Raw genomic sequence first — 27,350 nt, 5'->3', positions numbered from 1 at the left:
CCCTGCAGGTGCGCTTGCACCAAGAAACACCCCGCCCTGCCCAGCCCTCATCAAGACAAAATAAGCAGCAACTTAGTGGAACTAAGAAGAAACTCCACATTTAGACTGGCCCATTCTGGAAGCCAGTAGCTGTCGGAGTTTAACCCTATGGAGAGCTTCTGGTAACAACACCACCTGCCTTTGGTATTTGTTTGGCTTGGCACAAACTTTTGAGTGTAAGGGAGTGTGAGAAACTGCCAGGGAGCGTGAGAGAACGCAAGATACCCAGTGTAGAATGGAAAAATAAGCCATTTACATCATCATGCATCGTTATTTTATTTCAGTTTTGCTTCGTTCCAAAAATAATTAAGGGACATCATAATCAGCAGTAGGCAGGTTAGTGGGTTTTGCAGTTGGAGGCTCCAAAGACGACCAAGATCTCTTGTGCCAGGTGCCATACAAGCACAGTCAGAAAGAGCCTCTGGTCTCAACAACTCTTGGCTTCAGGGTGAATTTCTCATAAACATTCAGGGCCCCAGTCTGACTCAGTACATGTTGAAGTCAGTATTAGAACTACAAGCAGATTAAAAGGAATGAAGACAAGTAAAATAGCTAGGCTTCTAAACATTCCCCCCTCCTTCCCCCAGCATAACATTAGAAAAGATGCATCAGGCAAGAAGAAACAACCTTTGCCTTTTACTCATGGGAAATTGAGGCAGAAGACTAAGTCACTTGTTCAAAGTTACTAAGGCAATCAGCGGTAGCGCCAAGGAAGCTGTATTTCTCCATTGTCCTAGTCCATCCAGTACCTTAACTATTCACTGTCCACCTCTGTCCTCACCTGACCCAATGCAGCCAGAAGCATCATTGAAAGTATGGCTGAAATTCTCTAGCATAGGAGGGATCGAGCACCATAGCCCCTATGAGCTTATGAGCACTTTGAGTCAGTTCTGATTGCTGTAGTTTATGATTTCCTTGGTCTACCAAACCAGAACCACTCCCATCTCAGCAAAGCAATCAAGATCATGCTAAAGAGTTTAAAGCATTAAAAAACACAAGATCAGGTCTTAGGAAATACAGCAAGTGTCTGATCATTTCAAGCCCTGCTTTGGACTGCAGTCAGGATCGGATACTGCACTGAATTGTCCCCTCTGGATATCACAAAACACATCACCTTGGCACAGCATCACCCAAGGTGGACCAGGGTCTTCAGTCTTGTGATGTTAATCGCTATTGTAAGGGCTTCTTGAAGAAGATGCCCAGGTGTCTACATGCTGGTATAGGTCTTGGGTGGTGCTTTGGGCTTCAGCGGTCATTCTCCGAAATTTCTGCAAGTAGACAATGATGAAGATAACCAAGATACCCTGGAGGAAAAGGAGGATGAAGAGACAGAGCTGAGAGAGGAGAGCCAGGCTGCAGTACCAGTACTGGCATGTGGAGATGATCTCGTCCTCTGTCAGATAGGCAATGATTCGGTCCTGCAGGTGAGCTGGGGAGGTACATTTCACATCCCTGTATAAGGTCCGGTTTTGCTGCCACTGGAGCCAGGAGCGCAAGTAGAGGATGTCACAGTTGCATTCCCAAGGGTTGCCCTGCAGGTAGACTACCTGGAGGCTCTTTAGGTTGTCAAAGAGCCCATTGGGAATAGAGGTGAGCTTGTTGTAACCAAGGTGGATAATTTCAGCCGAAGGACGGAAAGCAACTGGTAGTTTTGCTACAGTTAGGCCTTTTGATGTGCAGTCAATAATGCTGGTGGCACACTTGCATGGCACAGGGCATGTGGGTATCACAAGTGGAAGGAAGCCAAGAAGGGACAAGAAGAGAATTCCACTGTTCATCTTCACCTGCAAACACTCCCCTGGTGAGACTGGATGAGGTGGAGACCAGGCAAGTAGACACCACACACTCTAGGACTGACACCACAGCCCAGGTCTTTCGTTGGTTTGTTCTGAGGATGAGTTTCTAAAGTTGGGTGAATTTGGTGTCCTTCACAGGAGATGTGAGAGCTCTGAAAAGAACAGTTAAAAGAGGTGTTGTGCAAATTCTTGGCCTCTCACTACAGGAGAGGGAAGGTTCCTGGTCTTCCAACCCTGGATTTGAGGTGGGATATGAACAGATGGCTACTGGGAGGCTTAGATGCAGCCATCAAATTCATTTTCACTAGTCCTTAGAAGTGTAAAAGAGCTGCTTATATTTTCAGCATTAGTGGAGGTGCATTACTAGGGTAGCCAAGAAAATTTTTGTCAAGGAATCAAAAATTAGAATACGAAACTGCTCATGCCTTACTATAGCTCTGAATTACATCTGTAAGCAAAGCTTTGTTCATGCAAACTGCAAGACAAGATTCAGAAATAAATTTACTGTTACCACAAGTAAAAAATAGCCTTTCCAGTTTTGAAAAGAAGTGATAAACAGTCCTTGGCCAGCAGAGAGGGTGGGTGCTGACCACTGAGGGTGGTGGTCAGTGGAGTTTTCCACACCAGACATTGCTCCAGCCGGTGAATAATCTCCTTCTGGAGCTGTGACCATGCTGGGAAACATGGGTCAATGAGCTGTCTTTGTATTGCAGTCTCATGCCACTGCTGAACACATGAGCTGCTATAACTTCTTTAGAAGAACAACTACACATACCTGCAACAAGGCAGTGCTTTTCTGTGCAATCTGTCAACCAAGTGAAAAGGAAAAAAAAAAAAAAAGAACACAGGGTAGTTTTGTTGACTTACCAGAGTAGTTCAATCCTTGCTTCCTTGCTGGCTTTACAACACAAGAGGAAGGTCTTAAGGCAGTCCAGCCAGTGCAAGAGTGTTTGCAGCTGCATAGCTGAGCTCCCGGATAATGCCCTTGCAGCTGGCTGGCAAGATAAGGGTCAGGCTCATCCTAGGGCCACCTCCCACACAAGGCCTTCCTGCAAGTTTGCTGCATGTCACCAGAAGCTGAGGCTTCATTGAGCAAGTCTTCCAAGAAATGGGAGCTGACACTGCTCGCAAGAACATGTTTGCTGGGAGCGATGCTGGCAGTACTGATAACTGTGATTGTGGGCCCACATGTTCAGTCCAACAGAAACATCACAAAGTCTCAATTGCAAAGTATTAACTCAAAATGCCTTTCAATCTGGAAGGTGGCGTTACTGGTTTGCACCACACTCCCTGAGCACTATGGCCTTTGGTTTCCCATCTCATCAGGAAGACTGTATTTGGCAGAATGGTGAGACCTAGCACTTTGCAGTGTGCTGACCCTGAGGTTTCCCTTGAAGCAGTGACACAAATGTACTACTAATTAGCAGTGGAAGATCTGCTGAAAGAAATGGACTTCCAGTGACCACACTGGTATCAAATGTTGAGCCAAGGAGAAAGATCCTCCAGGCACTTGCATCCTCTCATGATTGTTATAGGGGTAAAATATAACTCTTGGCATTTCACTGTCTACGTCAAAATAAACTAGTTTAGATTCACGGGGAAGATGACAGACCAGGAAAGACAGTGCTCTGAGGGACTGTTCTTTTGATAGCCAAGTGAGTTGGAGGTCTCAACAAGCACAGCTTGCAGTTACTGAGAAAGATTGACCACATCCTTTATTCAGAAGTTGCATTACACAAATACTTGAACAGATAAGTCCAAGGGTCAAAACTACATTTAGATAGAATCTTGCCTTCTCCAGGCCATCACACCTTCACAGACATTTTTCTGCCATCAGCTTGACTCTAGGCATTGACTATGCTCCTTAGGATAAGGCCACCAGAATTATATTGCGAAACTGTTGCCCCATTGGGCCCAACTCTCCATTACCTTGTACTGTGCACATCATACAGAGGAGAAATTATGAACGTCCTGAATGTGCTGATGTTAAGAGAATTTAAGGTGTAACAGCAGAATTTGGCCCTAACCGAGGGAAAATCTCTGATGCTCTAAACAAAACAATTAAGCTTTAAATTTCTAGTAAGTTGGAGCAGATCATTCCAGTTGTTTCACTGTGGCAGGCAGGCAGAGTGGGAAAGAGATCTTAGGCTAACAAACGATCCCAGTTTTTCCTGCAGGGCCTGCTTTCCACTTGGGAGCAGCTTGACTACCACAGGGTAAGTTTGCTCAGCAAACTTACTTTGTCTCATTTGGTGCTATGTTTATTCACAGGCAAGTCATTCAGGCCAGGTGTGGCATGGAACTGATCTACAGCCAGACCCATTCCGGCTCTGCATGCAGCATGGACTCAGCAACGCTCCTTTGGCTACTTACAAAATGGGTTTCCCGGGACTGGATCCTGCCCAGCTGCCCATTGCTGTTTTAGACACAGCTCCTAGGGGAAGTTTAAAGATAGAAGAACTTGAAGATCATCTTGTCTAGCTTCTGACATAAACAGGCCAGAAATCCCATGCAGGAAGCCCTGCCTGGAGACTGCTCTGAAAGAATTAGATAAAAGGAGAAACAGTGACAGTTTTGCTCTCTCCTGCCCACAATATATCACCAATGCTGCTCAAGGGGACTGAAAATTGAACAGAAAGAGGTTGGGTTTTTGAATGTATTTATTTCACTGATCAATTCAGGTAGTAAACATTATTAATAATAATAACAACAATAATCATTTAATAAAATGGGTATGTTTTAAAAGGTTTCATTTTTCTTTGTTCACAATGACAAAATGTTCAAACAGAAATTTACAAAAAAATATATATATATTATAATAACCCAACAGATGGACAGGAAACAAAGAGCCTAGGAATGGAGCAGGGGGTGAGGAAGTCGCGTGGCAGGAGCAAGCCAGCGTTAAAGCACAGCGGGGTTTGTGAGGAAGAGCAGGGAATGCCGTCGTAGAGCATGAAGTGTGGGACCCCTCCTTCTCTGGGGGGGGGAGGCATGCGGGGAGGCAGCAAGGACTGCACAGGCAGGACAAGCACAGCAGCGGCACATAAGGAGTTCAAGCCACGGCTCCCTCCCCAGTCAAGCACAAGGTCCAAGACGTTGTACCGACAGCCCCAGCTGCAGCCTGGGACAGCTCTGCAGAGTGGGACACCACCCCTGCAGCGACTCACTCAGCAGGGCAAATCTTGGCAGAGGCATGGGAATGTGCCTAGGGGTGCTGGGTTGCATATAAGGCTGTGGAGGGTTGCGTGAGGGGAGGTGTTACATTACTTTCCTATTCACACTTCTCACTGCCAGAGCCAAACGGCCAAGCAACATTTGTTCAGGAGTCTCTTCTCTGCTTACTGCGTAGCTCAGTGCAACAGCACAAAACATTCCTCCTTTAATAAACAGATGCCAACTTCCAGGCCAGAGTCAGAATCCCTGGTGCCCCCCACAGTCAGTCTCTAATCCCTTTCCAGGCAGCCCCCAAACTCTGGTGCTCTGGGCAGGGAACCTCCTACATGGAGATGTGATTTCAGTGGCACCACTGCCCCTCTGTAGAAGACATCTCTGGTGCCTCACTCCTGTGCATTTTTCTCTAAGTGCAACTTGAACAATCTTTGCCTGCTGGTAGCCGAAGGCTTCAGCTCTCTGTAGAGGACAGACTTGTGACTATCGACTTGATGGAGGAGCCATGTGCACGGAGCCGATGGAGACTTCCTCACCCAGAGGGACAGGGGCAGATTCACCCTCAGCAATCATGCCTGCCTGTGACCAGTGTACCCTCTGCTCTCACCAGCACACAGCATGTCCACACACAGCCCAGGATAAAAGCTGTCAGCTCCTCTATGTCCACGCTAAAGAGTAAAGGTCTCCTTTATCTTCTAGGAATGAATCTGTTTGAAAGAGGAACATCTCCAGCTGGACAGGGCTCATTTGCAACAGAACATCCTCCTCACAGGCAAGACTAGTGTAAGAAAAGAGGGGACAGGTACTGCAATTTGTTTCCCGTTATGCTAGTATGGATAAAACTGAGAACTCAGCAGTCCTTCTGTTTGGACAGCGGCAAACCAGCTCCAGAAAACCTGGAGGAAGCTCCTGTTTCAGGCTACTCCACTGCTCAAGTAAGCACACCGCACAAAGAAAGGTTCTATTTCCTCCTTAAGCACCTCGGTCCTGCATGTTACTGAAGACAAGCTGAACTGTTCCCCTCTCCTAGGCTGGCACTGCCACTGTCACTCATGAGCCCAATATAGAGGAGAATGAAAGAAAAAAAAACAACCATTGTTGGACACTGCTCTTGCCCAGCTGGCACATTTCTGCCAAGGGGCTTCCACCCTTGCTTTGTCCTTCCACACTGTGCCAGAGTCTCTCCCCTGCCCCTACAGCCCATGTTCTGGCTAAGCAGAGGCTCTGTACAGTGAGTAACTGGAACCAGCCAACCTACTCACCACCTGGACAAGCCCTGATCAGGACTCTAAAGCCCCCTGGGGGAATCAGACAAATGCAGCACATAATAACAGAACTTAGGGCCTGACTATTCCTGGCCAACACTGTGCTTCCTATCCAGGGAGATCTTCTGGGGAGAGCAAGAGATGGAGGAGCAGACACAAAAGGGGAAGGGGACAGAGAAATCGGGCCGGGAGCCAGAGGAGCCAAAGGGCCCAGCCCATGGCAGCACTCCCTGGAGTCGGAGGGAAGAGCCAAGTGTCTCTCCCTCCAACAGCCATGATTCCCTGCGAGCGCGGCAGTGTCGCTGGTGAGGCCTGCCCTGTCAGGCACATCACACTCCAAGGCTCTGCTCTGGCTGGACTAAAGTTAAAAATACTGCAGGAAGCAAGAACAGGACAGAAGCTGCTGCCCAAAGAGTGCTCTTATCTCTGCCCAGCAGATCCACCAGCCTTCCCAGCACTGAGGCAGGAAAAGCCTTGGTCTGGGGAGGGGGAGAAGGGCTGAGTCCCAGGGGAAGGGCAGGGAAGCAAGTGCCAAGTCTGCTGGGCTGCGCTCAGCCCCATGCAGTGACACTCCTGCACCTGCCATGCTGACCCAACACCTGCCTGGACAGGCGGCTTGCAGATCTCTGGTACAAGCCTACAAAAACTGCCCCTTTCCCCAGGAGAAGCTCAGAGCCAGCAATGCACTTGTGGGACTGCAAAGCCTGGGGGTAGGGCACAGCTCTTCATTTGGGGTTGGATTTCAGCCCTAGGGTTTCTACCCCCTCCAAAGCAGTCCCGGCCAAGCACTCTGGCTGCCATGGTGCTTTTCAGAGCAGACACTGGAGACACACTGCAGCTGGATGACCAGAGCTAAACCATGAGATACCCTCAACCCAGCTACTGCAGGGCCCTGGGGTTCCTCTACCAACACCTCCAGCCTGCTGTGGGACAAAACCATGGCTGGGGAGGTGCTTGCTCCCATCATCACCTCCTTGCAGGCAATAGTCAACAACTCATCCTCTCTGCCAGAAAGACATAACTGAGACCAGTAGAAGACGTTTTCTTCTAACCGACCTCAAGAAGCTCAGTCCCTTGCTGCTCAGTGCAAAGATCCTGGAGTTTCTTGATAGGAAAAACAAAACCAACCAACTACACAAAAAACCCAGAAAAACCCAGGCAGGAAACCAGGCAACCATCAGGACCCCTGAACAGGTCAGTGCACAGAGAAACCCCCAGCTCCACCTCTTTGGGCCAGAGCTGGCCCCAGGCTGAGGAGCCCGAGCAGCACAGGTCAAACTCGTGGGAGGGTACGGCTGCCTTTACAATGCTTGTGCTGGCCCCAGACAAGGGGAATGGGGAGGGGGGGCACAGCACCTCAGTTGGGAGTAAACATTTACGTGCATTGACACAGATAGTCTTCAAGTTCGTACACCAGAGAAACCAGGACTTTAAATACCAGAGCATTCCCAAACAAGAAATTAGTACATGGGAAAGGGAGATCTTTTTCTTTTCTTTTTTTTTCTTTTTTAGGATGCCTTAGAGACTTTCCAGGCTATTTTCTTTAAAAAAAAAAAAAAAAAAAAAGAAAAAAGAAAAGAAAGAATAATTATTAAAAAAGAAATACACATCAGTAAACTGTTAAGTGAACAGCCTCCTCCACAATCCAGCTGACCGCAAAGCCAGCATTGCTGCTAATAAATTAGAGGGTGCGGGTGCAGCTCTTGCCCACAAGTCTCTATACAATAGGAAACCTTTTCTAAACGTCCACAGCTCTTGCCAGGCCTCAGATGGTCACTGGGGGATTCCCTCTGCCCTCTGAGTACCTGCCTCTCACTGATCCTGCATCTGCTGCTGCATCTTCTGCAGCATCTCTTGCATCCGCCGTAACTGCATGAGACAGAGAAGAGAGAGTCAAAAAAGGATCTGTTGTGGCCGGGAGCTGGCGATCTGCACTGGGGGCAGTCCCTTGGAGCTGACAAAGGGATCCCTCAGAGAGTATTAACTCCTGCCTGAGCACAGAAGCTTCTGTATCTGTGGTGGAATGGAGCCACATTTCCCTGACAGAGGAAGCCACAGCTTTCACACCCCGTCCTCCACACCAGGAGCTCATGATGGTTGGAGGCAGGAGTGGGAAGCCCCAGGACAGCCTCTATGGGGCAATCCTGGAGAAACTTCTCAGATTCCAGCTCCAACACCAAGGATGTCCAGGCAGAAATGGGTCTCACCTCCTCATCCTTCATTTTGATCAGCTTCTCTGTCTCAGTGTCCGGTGTTGGGAGAGGCAGGATAGGAATCGGGCTTTCTATCCTGTTGTCCTGAGTCAGCTTGCTAGAGAGATGAAGAAAGGGGTAAAATGCAGTCAGTTGTGGTTCAGGCTTGCTAGCTTTGGTGTCACCATGTGATGGCTGTCACTCACGATGGCAGACCTGCCAGCAATGCAGCAGCATGCACCCAGCCAGGTAGAGGGTGTGCTGGGATAGAGTTAATTTTCTTCATAGTAGCTAGTATGGGACTATGTTTTGGATTTGTGCTGAAAAGTGTTGATAATACAGGGATGTTTTCATTATTGCTGAGCAGTGCTCACACAGAGTCAAGGCCTCTTCTGCTTCTCACCCCACCCCACCAGCAAGTAGGTGGGGGGGCACAAGAAGTTGAGAGGGGACACAGCTGGGACAGCTGACCCCAGCTGACCCAAGGGATATTCCAGACCATAAGACATCATGCTCAGCATATAAAGCTGGGGGAAGAAGAAGGGGGGACGTTTGGAACTATGAGCTTGTGGGTAGCTAACAGAGAAAATCCAAACCAGGCTTACACTGAGAGCAAACACAGAAAGGGCTGATGTTTCTGACCACCTTTTGTAACTGCGTTGGCAAGCTTAGCAGAGACATTTACAGACAATTTATCTGGTCTCCTCTGGCTCTTCTGTGCATGTGCCTACACATATATACAGCATCAACACAAACTATCAACATCCCTAAGGCACCACATGCTTACCACAGTCCTTTTTTTCCCAGGAAGATAAAAACAGGGGAGCAGTTCTATCACTGCAAGTCTGATAAAAAAGCCTGCCCTCACATTCAGGTGGGAGACATGAGACACAACAGGCACGGCACAGCAGCATTGCTATGAGGGCTGGAGGTGCACAGGAGTGCAGGCGGGGGACAGAGAAAGGAGGTGATTTTCCTCCAAAAGTCAGAGGACCTCTCAGTAGGTGAGGAGGGGGTGGTAGTGGCCAGTCTCCTGGGCTGAAACTGGGAATTCAAGATGCCACTTGCAGGCGTTCACCACTTGGAGTCACCGTTGGCTCATTATTGAGTCAATTCCAGCCCTGGAGCTTGGGATCTCCTCTCAAGACGTCTCTCTAGGGAAGGACCTTTTATCCCACTGCTAGAAATGGCCACGCTCTGGTTTTACAAGACTTGTTCACTGGCAAGGAACTAGCCAAGGCGTGAGAAACAGTACCGAAGTTAAGCTTTTCTTAAGCTGAGCAACTGCTTTTTCATCGTGCTCTTCTTTTAATAGATACATAGCCTACCTAAATAGCAGCTGTGACACTTCTCACAGATCTCTAGCATTTAACATAGTTATTTTGGGACTCCGTATTCTCACTGTTGAAAAAGAGGCTCGTCTGCTATGCAAAAGTACTGAGATACACCGTGTGTGAACAGAATGTGCCAACCTGCACGTTTGCACACATGCAGGACTGTTCCTCAGTGAAGCGCAGCCATTTCTGCTCTGCAACGTGGCAGCACAGAGCCACCCAGCCAGTTCAGACAGGAAGCAAAGGGGACGGTTTACAACAGATGAGCCGAGACCTACTTACATCTAGAACTTGTCACCAGTATTTCAGTCACAGAAGGGAGAAGGAAAAGAAGACGTTTCAAATGAGAAGCCCGCAAGCGTTCTCTCTTCTATTTTCTGATCATTGTGACTAAAACCACAGAGAATCAAATGCAATGGGAAGACAATGCAGAGAAATCTTTGGAGACCTGTTAAGAGTCTTACTAATTGCCTGGGCTCTGTTGTCTGAGAAACATCCCAAGGGTCATGCTGTCATTTGGACAGAACTGCAGACTGCAGAATGCCTTCCTTTTTGGCAATGCACATAGCTATCACCCACGAGAGAGATGGTTTTATCTTCTGTTTCATTAGGCTGGATGTATTTCACCCAGTGCTAGGAACAGATCTTCAAAAGAATCTCCAGGCCTGTTTTCCAAGATCTGCATGGGGAATCCTCAGGCAAGAACATGGATTCTCAAAAGCATCCCCACCATGGGTTCAGACTGTGGGAGACATGCTTGGATTTGCCATTTTACCTCCCAGTGCCATACCCCAAGCTGCAGCCCAGCATGTCCCCAGCAGACTCACAGTCTCCTGACCGACAAGCTGTTCTCAGAGCAACCCCAACTCCGCAGAGAGTGAGACACCCCTGCCAGCTCCGGTTGAAGCGGTGGGGACCCACCTGGTCATTTGCTGGATGCACTGAGCTCGGTAGTTCTCATAGTGGACATCGCAAGTGACATCCTTCAGGTCATGCATGTGCGTCCGGATCAGCATGTTCCGCAGCTTCACAAAGTCGCAGTGTGCCTGGTTTTCCACTACAGAAGCAACAACAGGAGACAGCTTGGATCTCACACCTCACCAGCCCTCTCCAGGGAGCTCCTTCTCACCTCCCAGCACCCAGGCTGGACTAAAACTCCCCCCTAGGACTCCTTCCTCATCCTCCCCGCAGCTCTCCCCTGCTACTGCCTGGGGCTCTTCCCCTGGCCCTGGCCCAGGCCTCGATGATGCTCTGTGCTTCTTGATGCTGAGGCCAGGCTGCTAAAGTCACTGTGTTCCCAGGACTTTTTCTGGGTAAGAGCATTAATTAAGCTCATACAGCAGAGCCCTGAAAGAGGATGCTGCTCCCAGGTACATGGGATGTCATTGTTATAACCACAGTGAGCACAGCCTGTGCTGGAGGCAAACTGCTCATCTCCTCAGACCTTAGGACTGATCGAAAGGCCTCTGTAGGCAAAATCAGCTCCTGAGAGGCAAAGCCATGAGCAGGCAACGGTCTGGAGAGCTGAAGGGGCTGCTGTTACCACAGGGAGCCAAGCTCCAGGCAGTGCTGTGGGACTCTGCAGGGAAGCGTTGTGCTGGGTAGCTGGGTGCCTGCCGTGGTGATCTCCATTTAGCTCTCTGCAAGGCTGAGGAAAGCCGGCTGTGTCAGGCCCAGGGTTTCACAAAGTTGATCCCGCTGCCAAATGCCAGCACCCTGACAGGCACAGCCCCCTCCGGAGCCAGCAAGAGAGCAGAGCCAGCAGCTGGGCAGCCCAAGCAGCCGGCACCAGCCCACGAGTGCACACAAAAGCTTTTGGGAGCTAAAGCTGCAAGACCTTAAAGCAATGCGCCAGCATGGGGGAGTCAGCAACAGCAGCAAAAGCCATTCCAGGGTTATTCTGCCTACGGGCTTTATGAAATTTCTCCCTTTAGAAATGAAGAAAGTTAGAGACAAACACATTGTGCATCAGCACACCCTCCAGCCCAGCAACTCCAGCACATACAGGAGCGGCAGCAGAGGAGGGAGTGCAGAAGGGTTTATAATTCAGTTTGGCTGAGGGCAACGGCTTCATCCGAGAAACTAAACTGGCAATGCCCAGCCTCCCCCCTTAATAAGAAGCCATATCCTAGTGCATTAAAGCCCAGGCATTCTTGCATTCACACTGGAGCCTCTCTTCTTCAGTCTGTCATGGCTTCAGAGGCAGAGTCATTGCTACACCCCCAGTTACAGACCTCCTGAGCCAGTCCCAGTACCTCTGTCTCTATACCCTACCTTGTTCCCTGCCATGTGCCAAAGGTGGCACAGACAGTCACGCCAGTGCAGAGGCGAGCTCTCCCCTGCCACCCCTGTTGCAAGTGCCTGCCTGTCCTTCCCCTGTCCCTGCCTGCCCCTCGCTCACAGTGCTGGCTCCCAGGCACCACGCTTACCTTCCACAATGCCCCAGGGGTAGAGTCGTCCACGGACTCGCTGGCCTTTTGCCTCCACCACGGTGTTACTGCCGATGACAGCAAAGGGAGCGCTCTCCTGGAATGAGAGGCGTCACTGAGCCCAGCTCAGCCCAGGGCTGCCCATGGATCCCTCCCACAAGGACCAAGCTCAGGTGGAGCGGTACAGGAGGAAGGTGCTGGTAGGAAAGGCACAGGGACATCCACACGTGCCACAGCACAGGACACCACAACCCAGTTGCAGAGAAAAGCCTAAGGCACTGGGATCTGCAGGCAGCCTAATTCCCAGCCTGACCTTCTCAGCTGTCCCGAGGGAAGCTGTGTCTCTGCAGGTGCCTGCATCCCTTCTTTGAGGGGAAGCTCTACAAGGAAGCCAGAGCAGAGAGGTTGGGACACTAAGCAAGTGGGACAATGTAGGCCAAGAGCTTGTCCAGGCAGGGATGTACAGGCTGTGCTCCTCTCTGCTCAGAAGGGAGTCAAAGCCCGTTCCACCTTTCTGACAGGAGAAACAAGGCCATACTGCATGCACACACAGGACTGGCTCAGCTTGGGAGAGGGTCAGGCCTGGGCTGCTGGGGCTTCCAGACAGGCCTGTATGATCATATTGTCTCCCCCCATGCAACTAATGTGTCACAGTGGTGCCTCATCACTCACAAATCACTCCTCCTTGCTGATGGCATCACTCAGAAATTGGTGCTTACAAATTCTGTACAACCCAGCCTTCATCTTAAACATACAGGCTGGGGTAGGCTGAGGAAAGACTGACACTGCCTGGTGGGAGAGCAGAAGTGCCATGTCTTTGTGCCACACTTGAATTCATGGCACCAGCAAGGACTTCAGCACCTTCTCCAGGCCATCTACCATGTGATGTATAGGCTGTCCCCTGGGTATCAGTAGCACAGGCCTTTGGCACACACAGGGCAGCTCTGGCTCCTTCTGGAGCAACCGACATACCCGTGAGCCTGACTTCCCAGTCCCCTGCTGAGCTGGTTCCTTACCTTCAGCTCTCTGTCTTGCTGCTTGAACTCCTCATCTTCATCAGAGTCACACTCAGGAAACTGGTACACTTTAATGCCAAATTTATCAATCTCTTCCCGGATCTGTGTCCACACAAGACAAAAACAAAAGGACACAACACTGAACAATACAGAAATGCTGGGTATATTCCCTGTTTGTGCTACCATGGGTTTACTGTAGCCTACAGATGGCAAAAGGATTTGATGTTTCTTCTAGAGCTGGCCTCTCTGCAGACACCACTTCCCTTCTCACAGCAGAGCACTGCTGCAATTAGATTTGCGGGTACTGTGTGTATATATATAAATATACATACACATATGCTATATACATATATATATGTATATAGCACATCTCCCCTCCCTCCTCAGCCCATTGCTGCTACCACATCAAGTATACCCCTGTAGAGACAGAGCATCTAACCCTCTCTTTTAGCTTCCGGATCTCGGAGGGGATCAGGCAGTCGGCTTTGGCAATCAGGGGCACAATGTTGACCTTCTCATGCAGAGCCTTCATGAACTCAACATCCACAGGCCTCAGCCTGCAGCAGGAACAAGGAGGGACACTGTTAGCAAGGACACACTGGGCAGCTCCCCCTCCAGCCTCTCCCACCCACCCAGCACAAAGGGAAAAGGACAGCACTGTCACAAAAGCCTGTGGCAGCACTGGGACAGCCCTCAGCTAAGGCTGTATCTTAGGGAAAGCTGTCTCAGATTTTAGCTGTTGAAGGTCTCACACAGACACAGGCTGGGTATTTGCTCTCTTGCAGGCCAAATACAGCTCAGGCCATAGCCCAAGGCCCCCCTCCAGCTGCCCTCCACCACAGGCAGCCAACACAACCTCTCCAGCTGCTCCAGTCTAGGCTGGCACACAAGCCAGCAAGGCGCAGGGACTGAAGGCAGCTAAAAACTCCCTTTCCTACCCATCAGTCAGGCTTAGCTAGATGGGAAGATACAAGTCTGTGTGGCATTATTCTGATTTCCAAAACAGGCTGTAAGGCCTGAGGGAGATCCACTCTGCCTGATCACAGGCAGTCTGTCATGACAGCGAGGGGGAGGGAGATGGTGTGATGCTCAGCTGAGGGAGAGCATCTGGACGGCTCTTCTCCTGTGCCAACAGCCCTGCCAAGGTACAAGCCGCTACAGGGCAATCCTGGGGGACAAGGGTCTTCCCTCTGGACTGAGTCACACCCCAGCCCTGGAGTAGGGGCTCTCACCCGTGCCCAAAGGGTGAGATGAAGTAGAGGCAGCAATGCACTCGGTTGTCCTGGATGTTTTTCCGGTTCAGACCACTCTCATCACGGAAATACTGTTCAAACTGCTGGTCGATGTAGTCAGTGATGGGCTTCCAGCTGGGAAGGTAAATTCAATCAAAACAAAATCATGTGTTTAACAGGACAGTGTCTCCTAAGGACTATGAGGCAGCATCATCCCCTTCCCACTTCCAGACCCCCTTCCTGTGAAGCACCCACAGAAAACAGACATGGCCAAGGACTAGGAGGAAGGCAGCGGTGGCCTGCTCACCACTCAGTGTTGTTAACAGCATCTCCAAAGCCTGGTGTGTCCACTATGGTTAGCTTCAGCTTGACACCCTTCTCCTCAATGTCCACCGTGTGCTTGACAATCTCCACTGTCTGGTTGATTCTCTCTTTGAACAGGAATACGTGAGTTAAAGCCAGGCAGTAACACTGGGATGCCCACTCACACCCATGACAAGCCGGCTCCCTCCTTATCACTGAGCACAGGGAGTAACATGGGTTTCAAAAACCCTGATCCAACGCTAAGGAGCCTCAAGGGAGTGGTACTGTGGGAGGCCAGCAGCAGGCAGATAGACTCTGAGAAGATACACAAACCTCTGAAGTGCTTGTAGCCCAGCTGTTCTGAACATTTTGTCCAGTCACTTGGGAAGGGGAATCCCTACCACCTTCCAGCACCCAAGAACAAAAGACAAATCTCAACATCTCAACCCAAAGGGCTAGTGCTGCTCTGCAGCCTCATCTTCCCTTCATAGGACAGAAGAGCCCTACAGCCAAACCCTTTTTGCTTGAATGCTAGTGCCTCTGCACCTGGCAAAGGAGGGCAGAGCAACAAACAACAGGGCTCGGATCCAGCCAAGCCTGTAGCTGCTACTGAAATAAGGAACGAAAGTACTAGTCCTTAGGACAGTCTAGATCTGCGGGCACAAGAACCGTTCACCCCGCTTTGTCCCCAACTTACCCTCTGCATTGAGGAGCTTTCTGTCTTTGTAGAGGTCTGTCAGGAACAGGCTATTCACCAGCGTGGATTTGCCCAGACCCGACTCTCCTAATTGACAGTGCGCAAAGGGGAGGAGGGAAAAGCAAGCAACATGACCCACTAATTGACTTACAAATGAAACTCTGAACAAGGCTTTGAATCCTGAGCCAGAGGAAGTGAGAGAAATGAGCTGTCAGAAACTGTTTATTGGCATTACATTTTTCCAGCAGTGGGAGGACTTTTGCTGCAAGATGTCTCAATCCTTGTACAAATGTGATCTCCCAGCGCCTCCATCCTCCTCCTCCTCCTTCCTTTCCCCCGGTCCCTGGCTAGCCCTGCCTTCACCATCCAGACCAGCCATTCTTGGAGGAGAAGCTTGCTTGAGTGGTTTATGAGTGGTCAGGAGGGGCCGGTTCCTGCTGGAGGAACTATCTGACTGCAACAGGCTGGAGAGCAAAGCAAGGTCTGAGAAAAGGACCAGAACAGAGCGAGGGGAGGATCCAGGTGCTAAGGGAGTACCTAAGGGAAGTGAGGAGAGCTGGTCCCCTCCACGCACCCACCATGTGGCCCAGTCACCTCCATCACAGGCAGTCTCACCTGCAACCATCAGGGTGAAGTCGAAACCCTTCTTCACAGATTTCCGGTGGACCTGGTTCGGTAGAGTGGCAAAGCCCACGTACTGCTTCTCATGGTCCTGCAGGGCAGAGGTGGATGGGAACAGGTCAGGGTGTGCCACCCCTCCTGCTCAAGCCTCACACAGCGACAGGGAGTTGGACTCAAAAAGCCCGAGGCAGAGCCAAGGGTTGGAGGAGAGGTCAGTCCCTGCCCTGGCAGTGGTGCAGGGCAGGGCACGCTCCTCCTCCAGGCTCAGGGACTTCTGCCCTTCCCGCAGGTGGGCACGGAGGCCACCTCCTTCCAGCCGCAGCCCTGCTCAGCTGCTCTTACCAGCCAACACAGCAGTTCACGGCAGCCTCCCAGCACGGAAGGCACAAGGGAAAAGGCACGTCCCGCCGTTCCCACCAGAGAGCACGTCTGGGGCTGCTACTGACACACAACCTTCCTAACTCTTTGCTTCTCCTGCACAGTCGCAGGCTCCCTTCACAGCAGGGTCACCAAATGTCACCTCACCCCAGGTCTTTCAGAGTCATTTCTACATCTCTCCCTCCAGAGGCGTGTGCGGTACATGATGGAGAGCTCTCTGTAATTAGAACCCCAGGGCTTGCGGTGTCCTGAGCTGTGTCTAGAGGAAGGCACAGTGGCTTGGCTTCTGCTTGACCTGAGACAGGATTATTTCTTGCTGTGTCACAGCCACTCCTGGCTGAGTAAGAGGAAATCCTGAATAATCTCTAGTGTTATTTCTGAAGAGACAGAAGTTCAAAGAGCATGAGAAGTGGGAAGATGTGGAAGTATTGATAACACAGGTGAGATGCTTTTGGTGAGGGTATTACATACAGTATTACTGGAATGTTACCTACTGCCTAACCACCCCCCAGATGCAGCCCCTGTCACTGAGTGCTCTCTTACAGCATAAAAGCTGCAGCCATCCCACAAGCATTGCTCATACTCTGTAGAAGCGCACTAAGTGCACGCAAGGAGCCGCATGACCAATGGTGTGTTTCTCAAGCACACAGCATGCATCCTGCAGCCAGCAGCAAACATGCAGCCTGCGCTGCATCCCAGGGGCACACACCCTGCTTGTGCAGGGTACGTCCCGAAAGGCGAACACAGCTCATCTATGGGCTTCACAGACCTGCTCCAGGTACCGCCCTCAGACTGGGGCCACTATATGGTCCAGTGCTCACAGCTCGCGTGGTTGCAGGTAACTGTGGGCCACACAGCCCGGCTGCTCCATCCATCCAGCCTCCATCTGAGCACCCCTGGTCTTTCACAGCCCGCACCCCCACGGTAGCGCATTCCCCTCCCCAGGCCCCATCACAGAGGGAGGGTGGGCACAGACCCTGACAAACGCCTCCCTTCTCACATACTTTCCAAGCTAGGCACAAGGGGAAGCAGCCATTCACAAATGCCTGAGCTACAAGCATCATAGACTCTGCTTTTCAACATCACTTAAAATAAACACACCCCAGCGATTCACACCACAGGCAAATCCATGGAGCCAGGAGTTCCTCAAAACCAGTCCCAGCTCCCACCGGGACACAGATGCCATCAAGCATACGGCTGTCCTCACCCCACAGCTCTCTGGCACTGGTTCTCCAGGCACAGCAGGGAGGAACTCTGTTCCTAAGTTTAACTATCCCCATTCCTGGGGCACACACTCAAAGAAACAGAAATTACAATCCAGTGTGTGGAGCTTAGGGCAATGCTGACTCACACCTATTTCCATACTGCAAGTGGGCAATACAGCTCCCAAGCAGACCTCTACAGCCTCTGACTGCAAGTCCCACATGTGTGAGCATCCTTAGACATCCTCAGCCAGGCAGACTACAAAGTCCTGGTGGGGACACACAGCAGGGAGGACACAGAGACTCCTCCTCCCAATTTATGCCTGCTCTGGAGCTGCCTACTCAAGCAGGAGAGACATGGCTGATGGTCATTGTGGCCCAAGGACTCTGGTCTTTAGCATGGTCACTGCCTTCTAGAAATTTAGGTTTGGATTGGGTCTCAGACTTGGTCACTTTAGCCGTAACAGACAGAGTGACCGTGGGCTCTGGTGTCCCTCAACTCACCCCCTTGCTAACATGGCTGAAGCAATGCTGTTTCACCACCCCACAGTCCAGAATGGCAGGAAGGGACAGAGCAAATGAAATCGGAGAAGTAAGGAAAATCAGAGAGTGCCCAAAGCGCTTCACTGGCAGCTCTAATGGCTAAGCTAAAAGGCAGTGGCATCCTAAAGCAGCAGTGCACTGAGCAGTGGCGAGACCCCAGGGTGAAAAGTGATGGCAGCTCTCACGAGCTGTACACTGCAAAGCAACGCCTGCCTAGGGCACACTGTGAACTGCCACCCAAAAGGCTCAGTAAAGGGTAAACACAAGGTGTGCAAAGCAGGGTGAGAAATGGGATAATGGCAAGATCAAGAAAACAGGAAGAAAAAGGCTGCTTCCAGCCCGTGCCCCTCGGTGCCAGGGCTGCTTCCCAGCTGCTTTGCTTCCTGGTGAAACACATCCATGAACACAACCAAAGTGCACGCACAACAGCCTGTGGCTCATAGTGCAAGGACAAGTGTTGCTCAGTGAGCTGCACAAATATACAACATCCTTCCCCTTGTGCTTCTCATACGGCCAACCTTTGGGTTGGAGCAGGAAGAGACCTGCCCCAGTCTTTACCAGACTGTGGAAAGACAACGACAACAATCACCTGCTTTCTCCAGTGACTTGACATGTGAAATGGTACTAGTGACATGCTAATAAAACCATAGCTGAGGCTTGGGGTGTGTTGCTCTTATTTTCTTTGTTTTTAACATAGATTACTAAGGGCTGACAACAGAGACACTGGGGAGCAGAGCTCTGGTGTAACTCCGCTTACTTCAGCCAAATGTAACTGGCTGAACCTGATCTCTCATTTCTGTTCAGCCCAACCAAGAAAGCCTGGATTTACTGTACCTCTGGTTACCTCCGCATAGCTCGGTGGAATCACGACATTTGAAATGAGCAAATCCCGGCTGGCGCAGGTCACTGCCCTTTGCCCATGACTCATGCAGTCACTTCCCTCGCAGCAAGGAAGGTCGGTGCTGAGCGCCATACCAAAAGAACTTCCCTCGCAGTGGGAGGCAGCCAGACTTGCAAGGGGAAAAGCCCTGTCCCCAGCCATGCCTTCCTCTGATCAGCCATGGATGCACTGCAGAGCCCTGCTGGGAGCCAGCAGCCAGCGTATCTGTCAAGGGTGAAGGCAACAGATGCAGGGGAAATTGCAGGGGGGGATCCCCTTCTTCTAACAGCTTTCTCTCAGGAACAACAGTGTGGTCCCTGCACCATGGCCAGCCTAGACACACGGTTCCTCATCTTGGCTTTGAGACACCCAACGTGTGCTCCCATCCCAGTCACTGCAACAGGCATGTGCCAGCATCTCTGTTAGTGTGCCAACATCAACATCACACTCAAGGAGCCCAAGTAGCCTCCCGAGCCTGGTGTCTGCCTTGCTCAAAGCTCTATACCACTGACCATCTTCATTAGGACCGAACAGGGACGCTATCTGCAGAGCAACTGTGCACAGGATGGAGAGCGCTGAAGGGGGTGTAGAGGGCTGGGAGGGCTACTGAAGGAGGCAGGTGGCTTTTAGGGTTGTGAAAAGCTAAAATCCATTAAATAGATGAGAGACTTGGACTGACGGAGCTCCTGGAGATATCACAGCCCCCTCCGCACGCTCCCGACCCTCGCGAGCCAGCTCCCATCAAGCTGACACAAGCCAGGACAGCCAGTTGCTGCACCGTGCTTCCCTCACCAGCCCCAGCTGTCGGGAAAGGGCCCTGGCAGGCCGAGCCAGAGGCACTCCGGCACGAAGAGCCCCTCTCCCCACCGCCTCCTCCACATGCTGCCTTTGTTCCTGCTGGTGACCCACTCCCACGTGCCTGGGAACGTGCCCCATGCACCGCAGTGGAGGCCACCAAGAGATGTGGCCGACCTTTGGGGCCCTGTTACAAACCAAAGCACCCCAGGCCAAGCAAAACATGTCTGTACTCTCCTCGGCACACGCTCACTGTTTCACCGGACATCACAACAACACGCTGCGTCCTCACATCCTCCACTACCCAGCTGAGGTAGCCAAGGCTCCCTGGCAGGCAGTGCTCTCCCTAGGAGTTCAAGCCATGGAACAAGGCACTGGTGGGTTCAGTTCCCACCAGGGGTAGAAAAATTTGGGATCTGGTGCACAGAGGAGAAGCCATCCCCACTACCAAGGTGTCCGCAGGGCTGTCTGTACCTCCAAGGCAGGGTGCACAGCACGGCCTCCATCGCTCCTGTCCTTCCCAATTCCCTCCTCACCTCTCTGGTGGATGTGCTGTTTAAACCAATCCTGATCTCGTGTGACTGCACCGTTCAGCCTGGGGATAAATGGGGTCTTGCTGGGTATATTCAAAAGGGCTAAAAATTAAACACCACTGGACCACAGAACATTTGAAGAATAGCCCCTACCCCAGGTCCAGAGCAAACGCCAGAAACGATGGAGCTTGTGCTGGGATCCTGGTGCCCCTGCCTCCACTTCTTTGCGGGGGACACCCTCTCAGTGTTGCAGCCTCCAGTGCAAACTGTCCAGCTCTCTCCCGGGCAGCCCTTCCTCCAGCCGTTCCCCTCTGGCCAGGCACGGCCGCCACATCTGCGTCTGCACGAACCAGCACAGCCCAGCCCCAGAGGAGAGGCAGACCCTTCGCTTCCTTTCATTGCCAGAAAGCTGCATAAATTCATCAAGCAAACAATCCCCTGGGCATCTCCTGCGTACATCTGCTGCCTCGGGCCTGGGACTGAGCACAGGAGTATCAGTAAAGCTACTCGCCCGCCAGCATTTGCTGCAGCAGAAGGAAACTGGGTAGCAAAGCACAGCATTAACACGATAACGCAAACCAGACTGCGTTTGGGCACACATGCAGTGTTAACTCCTGCCCTGAGCCCCCCCCCGCCCCGAGCATACACACACCATTCAGGCAGGGAATCACTGCATCAAATAACCGCACAAAAATATGTCGCACATCTCCCAGCTGTCCAACGCGCCTCTCGGACCTGCTCCCACGGGGGCTACTCCCCTCTTTTCTGTCCCCGCCATCTCTCCCTTACCAGCGTCTTTCCGCTCCTCTGCTCCTCAGAGGTCTCGTCTCCTGCTGCACACGTCTTCTCGGGCACCATCCTCCCCCCCTCCTGTCCCCGCTGCTCCCTGGTTCACACAGTGCTATAAATACATCCCTGTACCTTCAGCTTGGCTGGGTGGCTTCGCTGTGCCTGCGTCCGGGGAGAAAGCAGCCGCTCCACTAACCGCTCCTGAATAATGATCGAATCCATAACCGCGGCCGGCAGGATGGACAGCCACCGCGGGCCAAGAAAAAAAAACCCAACCCATGTGTTCCCTCCCAGCCTTCGCTAAATCCATGCGGCAGCCCCCCCGCCTACGCATGCACACACACGCAGGGCTGGCTCAGCTCGCCTCGGCGCTGCGGCCCGGTGAGGCGAGGCGAGGAGGAGAGGCGAGGAGAAGGCAGGAGAGGCGAGGCGAGGAGGAGAGGCGAGGAGAAGGCAGGAGAGGCGAGCGGGCTCCCACGGCAGCTGCCCGGGATTTCCTGCCTCCGCCTGTGCTGCAGGAGGAGCCTGCCAGCAAGGACAGGACAAAAGCCACCATGGCCACAGGCCAGAGGCGATGTCTCTCGCTCTGCCAGTGTCCCGCGGAGAGGTTGTGCACGTACCGGATGCCGTCCCAGCCATGAGTCTGACTCCTTTTGTCAGATGGCCTTACTCAGCTGGAGGATTTCTTAGATATCCTGACTGACGCAGCCGAGACAAAAGGTTTGCTGCAAGGAAACCCGCTCTCGGCACAAATGTGCTGCTTCTGGCTGTGCGTGCGAAGGTCTAAAGGGTCCAGAAAGCTCCCAAAAAGCAGAGTCCAAATCTAGCCCCCAGATCCTAGTCCTGGTTGACATGGATCTGCCTCCACATGGTGCAGGTCCATCTGTTGTCTAGTCCAGGCTCTATTGCAGCCTCATCTCTGAATTCAATTGGAATAGCAGCTGACGTATTCTGGACCTTATAGCAACCATTTAAGCTTTGGAGGCTTTTCAAAATAAAGAAGTATGTGTATTTGTTAAGCGTAAGAACCCAGCCCAGCAACAGCCCAGCATGCACAGAAAAGTCATTCAAACCTCAAGTTTGGGTTCTGAATATATGCATAAGACCTGCTTTCCAGCTTTTCTATGCAGCCATAGAAACTGAACAGGAATTTATCTGAAACAGACAAAAGCTGATGATTTTATACAACTACATGACTCCAGAAACTCGGGGATTAATATCACAGCACATATAATAAAGTCACATGAGATGGCAACACTGGTGGTGCTGGAGGAACCTGTCACTTGCCACACGGGTTCCTGAGCAGCTTTCAAATGGGGAGGGACGCAGGCTGCCGCCACACTCCTGCCTTGCTCCCAGCCAGAGCTCCCGCTGCTTCTCTGGGAACTGCGGGTTTCCATCAGTGGCTCCACAGCAGGGTCTGTGCTGGCCACCCTTGGGCCACAACCCAGGGCCTCCACCAAGCACCCCAAGCGTGGCTGACACCAGGTTCTGCCATAAGGTACTAAGTTACCGCAAGGTCTCCAGTGGCCTGAAGTCTGGGGGCAGTGGAAAGGTCTTAGAAACACAGCACATGCTGGGAAAAAAAGGAAAGAAGAAAGAAAAGGAAGAACAGTGGTTTACCTATGCTGCCATCCTGCAAGCTGAGGAAGGCAACCCCGGAAGTTGCAGGCATGAGGTCCTAAAGGCTAAGAAAAATAAATGGAGAAGAACCAGGAAACACTCCCAGAGGAGGAAGACTCCCGCCATACAGCAGCTGTCATATCGCACGCAGGAAGCCCTTTTCCAAGCCACCCTGCTCTGCCAGCAGCACCTTTAAATTACACCCACAGGGTTTTGTTCCCAAGTGTTTCTGCACGTAACAGAAGGCCTGGACTGAGATCTAGGTGTGGCAAGAATTGCCACCTCTCAGAACACGTCCCCGTTCAGTGGCTCTGCCCCTGCTTTGCAGCTTTTCTCCATTCCTCAGGGAGCCAATAACCCTACAACAGCTTCCCAGCCTAGTGGTAGGTCAGGCCACGTTCATGACGCTGGGTTTTTTCCTCCTACATTCACAATACCTAATCCTTGCTTTCCTGACTAGAGGACTCCACCACTGGGGTCTGCACCTTGTGCATGACTAAGGAGCAATGAAGGTACCATGCTGTCTGCACTGGGCAGCAAGAGCAATGGCTTGTGGCACACCAAAAATGCATCCAAACTTACTTGAGATAACACAGAGGTTTCACTAGTCCTTCCATACCATAAACCACAGTAGCTGCAAGCAAACCCTCTCCAACCCCCATGAATTCTCATGGCTTGGTAAACCCTTGTCTGATGACACAGGCCACATGGCCACCAACCACAAGCATCTTCCAAGGGCACACGGAGACATGTTGTGTCCCCACAAGCCCACTGCACCAAATCAGAGCATTCTTCTGAGCTGGGATCACAGATGAAGTCAACAATTATTTGGTTGCAACGAAACCACAGTGTTGTTCATGGCCCCAGGAGCCATGCTGACAGTGCAGAGAAGAACAAGGAGCTACTGTCTCCCGAGCACCTTGAGCTCTCACACATCACACTCACTCTCAGGACTGGCAGCCAGGGAGGAACTCCAGCCAGGAGGCCACGCCTGGGAACGCAGAGAGCACATTAGGAAAAGAAACCCGGAAGGGTAGGTCTTGGCTATGGAGAGCATCTTAAGATTGCATGGCCAATGCTATGGCTTTCAAAATGCTGAAGGAGGGTCAGTTGGTCCCAGACTCTGCCTCCTCTGCCTCTCCTAGAGACACTCATCTTGGCTCCTCTCCTACCAAGAGTCACCAAACCAGAAATGACGGGCCAAGGAGAAGACATGTGTGTGTCCCTCAGATGTGCCACATGACACACCCAGAGCCGTTGGCTCAGGTTGGTCCATGTGAAAACTTCCCAAAGACAGCCAAGCTAAACCTTATTTTGCCCCTGTCCTTTCTGATTGCCCCTCTCCCTTTCCATGCAGCCCCTGGAAATGCCCAGTGTAAGCCCTGGCCTGCTCCTCCAAGAAATCTGATGTACAACATGAAAAATAGCACACAGGACATCTCACATGTGGTGTGCAGCAGAGCTCAGCAGGGGAATGCACGTCTTTGCCTTTTCAAGATCTAGAGCAAAACCGAAGTGTTTTCTTCCACTGGCTTGTGGGCCACATGCACCTCTAACCTCCTCTCTGGGCAGGTGCTAGCAGCAGCAGCTCAGGGGTGAAGCTGGCAGCTGAACCCAGGTTTCTGACTGCCAGAGCAGAGCTCTGCCCGGCCCAAACCTGCTGAGCACTCAGCAAGGGAAATGCAGGCTTGGGGTGCACCAAGCCCATCCCATCTCATGGACCAGCCCTTCTTTGTCAAAGTATGACAGCAAAAGAGAAAGACAAGAAATAATCAATGAGCGCCGTCTGGCACAGACCAGCCCCTCTGTGTTGCTGCCATGTTGAGCACTTGCTCGCTAACAACAGGGCCAGGACAGAGCCAAACCACACACCTACCCTTCTGCCACATCCCTCTCCTTTGGCTCGTTGAAGCCAGCTCAGGGCAAGCGCAGCCTCAAGAGCTGCTCTGGGAAGGGGACGCAGTACACGTGGGTAGAGCTGCAGTGATAGAGCAATGTCCTACTTTTCCCTTTGTTAGAGGGGATTTCTAGCCTGTGGTGCTGAAGATAGGCTCTGAGAAGAGGAGAGAAAATGCATTATTTAATGTTTTTAGATGTAAACTAAGGCAAAATTCACCACCGGGCAGCTGGTCAGCACATAGAAATGTTCTCCGAGAGCAGCACATCAGCGAATGCCCATGCTGCACTCCACACCGCTGACCCAGGGAACAAAGAGCCACACTTCACCAACAGCGCTAATTAAACACAGACACAGTGCTGTGCCATTGCACAGTCATCGGAGCTGGAAGCGATAAACCCATTTAAGAAAACACCCAGCACTCAGGACTTGGCAGCGGCAATGGACAAAGATCTGCCACACGGAGCTCAGTGCGGTTGGTAAAGGTGGCCGTGAACGCAACAAGCAAGGAGCAGAAATGACGCAAGGATGAGCAAGAAGAGACCAGCACAGATCAGAGATGGGGATGGGGGCAAGGAGAGGAAATTCTGTCCTTGGCTAAATGTACACCATCTTGGCCAGGCTCCAGCCACAACAACCAGAGCCCCACACACCTTCCTCCCAGCAGCCCCCAGCTCCCATCAAAGAGGGGCTTTCTCCTTGGCAGCCTCCACGCTCAGCCTTTTGCATGGGCTTAGCCAAGAGGCTCAGCTATGAGCAGCGAAAATAACATGAACGGGAGCTAGATCCAGAGGTCCAGGTGTGAAGAGCTCTCCCCCCACATCAACCAGAGCACCTAGGGGAAGGAGACTGAGGGACAGCAGCACAGTGTAGGAAGACAGGGCTTCAGCCAGCTCGCAGGAGAGGTCCCCCACCCGCAGGGGAGCTGGTTTCTGGCAAAGATGCTACAGCCTAAGGACTGCAGTGCTCAGGCTCCATCCTTGGTGAACAACCAGGACCGTGTCATGGAAGGAAAATCTTCAGCCTGGTCCAGACAGACACTCTTGAGCAGCACAGAGCCAGGCAATAGGGTCCCATCAGGGATGCACCCAGCCAGCCTGGCCTGTGCAAAGGACCGGTGAAGCTCTGCATATCCATGGCTCTGCAGGGTCAGCACAGTTACATCATAACAGCATTTATGTTTTTTCCTCTGAAGCAGACAAAGTTATTTTCAGAATTCCCCACAGAAGGGGAATTTGGTTCCTGGCTTTTTTCTACCAGGATGGGAAGGGCAGTTCCAGAGGAGCCATTTGCTCAAGTTGAATGGGAGCAGCAGTAAACCCATTCCCAGCTTGGACCAGGGCAATGGAGGCTGAGGAGCTGTAGGTGTCTTCCCTGCGGTGCACAGCTGGGAACTTCCATGGCTCAATTTCCACCTTCTCCTCCCGCTGCCTCCTCCCTCACTATGTGGAAAGTCAGTGCTGACTTCAGACAGATGAATCTCACGGGTATCGCAAGGTTTGGACTCTGCTGCTCCATCACCTGCAGAGCTGCACGCTCACCCCGAGGTTCCTGCTGACCTGACCCAAGAGAAAATGCCTTGCTGATCTAAACTCTGGTAATTAATTTAACCTTGAACTTGCAAGCAAGGCTCTATGTAAATGGTTACTGGGAGCATCAGAGCCCCTACACTTTAGCCAGGCTTCATCCTTTGATGCTCAGGGAAAAGCAAGATACCAGACCAGAACTGCAGAAATCCCAAAGCACAGGATTAACCTCCTGTACATACAGTGCCACAAGCACAATCAACACAGCAACAAGATCGCCTGTCTTTTCTTTTACCTACCCCACAGGTCAAGCTTTAATTTCCGCTCAAGGATCACTGCTGCTTTGTCACATAATCCCTGCAGAAATTTATCAAATTCCATTTTAAAGGTATTTGTGCTCTCTGCTTCCACTTGAAGCACCTCACGCTTCCCAAGAGGCACCGTGTGACTCACGCGATGCCTCCACTTCCAGCTCAGCCGAAGGACCGACGACCACAAATTGCCTCCCGCTCGTTTAAACTCGTGACTCCCTCTGGAGCAAATTCACAGCTCTTGTCACACCCAGCTCCTCTGCTCATCATTTAGGGATAATCTGCAAAATGTAACAAACCCGGCAGACGCGGAGCTGGCTGGAACTCTTCCACAAAATGCTGGGTTGCTCTCCTCTCCGGAGGAGCCCCTGCCAGCCAGACATTCCCTGCTGCCGTACCGACACGTTCCACGCGAGGGAGAAGCCGGCCCGCTGCAGAGCGGCTCCCACGGGTAAGAGGGAGCTCCCACGGCGGCTTCCCCCGGCCAGGGCCAGACAGAAATCAATTTGCAGATCAAACCCGCAACCCTCGTTGCTTCCACCTTGCCCAAGGTCGCAGGCACCAGCGGCTCCAATTGCGAACGCGTTCAAAACCTTAGCGAAGGACAGAGGTTTCCAAATTTAGGCTGTTCAGACAGGAGGAGAAACCAGATGGCACAGGAGGGGCTGCAGCAGTCTCTCAGCACTACCGCTGCTCATCTTTCCCTCTGCTTCATCCTCCAGCTCTGCAGCACAAATCAGGCTTAAATAGATTCCCTGCCTGTCATCTCAAAGCTACAGCT

At 51.7% G+C, this 27,350-nt stretch overlaps 2 protein-coding genes across 5 annotated transcripts in view; both read right to left on the bottom strand.

The window, feature by feature from the left end:
- Window positions 1-334: 334 nt before the first annotated feature.
- Window positions 335-3,073, bottom strand: GP1BB (glycoprotein Ib (platelet), beta polypeptide). The gene is made up of 2 exons (XM_010581660.1): window positions 2,703-3,073; window positions 335-1,987 (listed from the first exon to the last, which is right to left on the bottom strand). The coding sequence occupies exon 2, from the start codon at window positions 1,815-1,817 to the stop codon at window positions 1,203-1,205; it is 615 nt and encodes a 204-aa protein (XP_010579962.1). The 5' UTR covers window positions 1,818-1,987; window positions 2,703-3,073; the 3' UTR covers window positions 335-1,202.
- A 1,404-nt stretch (window positions 3,074-4,477) lies between these two features.
- Window positions 4,478-27,350, bottom strand: part of SEPT5 (septin 5) — a 59,907-nt gene continuing 37,034 nt past the window's right edge. For 2 of the 4 annotated variants that reach the window (XM_010581655.1, XM_010581654.1), the window contains 10 exons: window positions 16,087-16,183; window positions 15,472-15,558; window positions 14,779-14,902; window positions 14,472-14,606; window positions 13,679-13,796; window positions 13,240-13,341; window positions 12,224-12,320; window positions 10,716-10,851; window positions 8,476-8,578; window positions 4,478-8,137 (listed from right to left, as the gene is read on the bottom strand). In XM_010581655.1, coding sequence (XP_010579957.1) covers window positions 8,081-8,137; window positions 8,476-8,578; window positions 10,716-10,851; window positions 12,224-12,320; window positions 13,240-13,341; window positions 13,679-13,796; window positions 14,472-14,606; window positions 14,779-14,902; window positions 15,472-15,558; window positions 16,087-16,183 — 1,056 coding nt within the window. In that variant the 3' untranslated portion in view covers window positions 4,478-8,080. Of the gene's footprint in view, window positions 8,138-8,475; window positions 8,579-10,715; window positions 10,852-12,223; window positions 12,321-13,239; window positions 13,342-13,678; window positions 13,797-14,471; window positions 14,607-14,778; window positions 14,903-15,471; window positions 15,559-16,086; window positions 16,184-21,344; window positions 21,559-26,557; window positions 26,637-27,350 lie in introns of those variants that run through there. The other 2 variants (XM_010581656.1, XM_010581652.1) reach the window with 2 other exon arrangements.

Source organism: Haliaeetus leucocephalus, unplaced genomic scaffold, assembly GCF_000737465.1.
Source record: "Haliaeetus leucocephalus isolate CR32 unplaced genomic scaffold, Haliaeetus_leucocephalus-4.0 Scaffold802, whole genome shotgun sequence".
NCBI lineage: Eukaryota > Metazoa > Chordata > Aves > Accipitriformes > Accipitridae > Haliaeetus > Haliaeetus leucocephalus.
This window is presented reverse-complemented; position numbering and strand designations above follow the sequence as displayed.

Excerpts from the sequence above, each read along its gene's own strand:
- GP1BB (XM_010581660.1), bottom strand. The coding sequence starts at position 1,817 with ATGAACAGTGGAATTCTCTTCTTGTCCCTTCTTGGCTTCCTTCCACTT.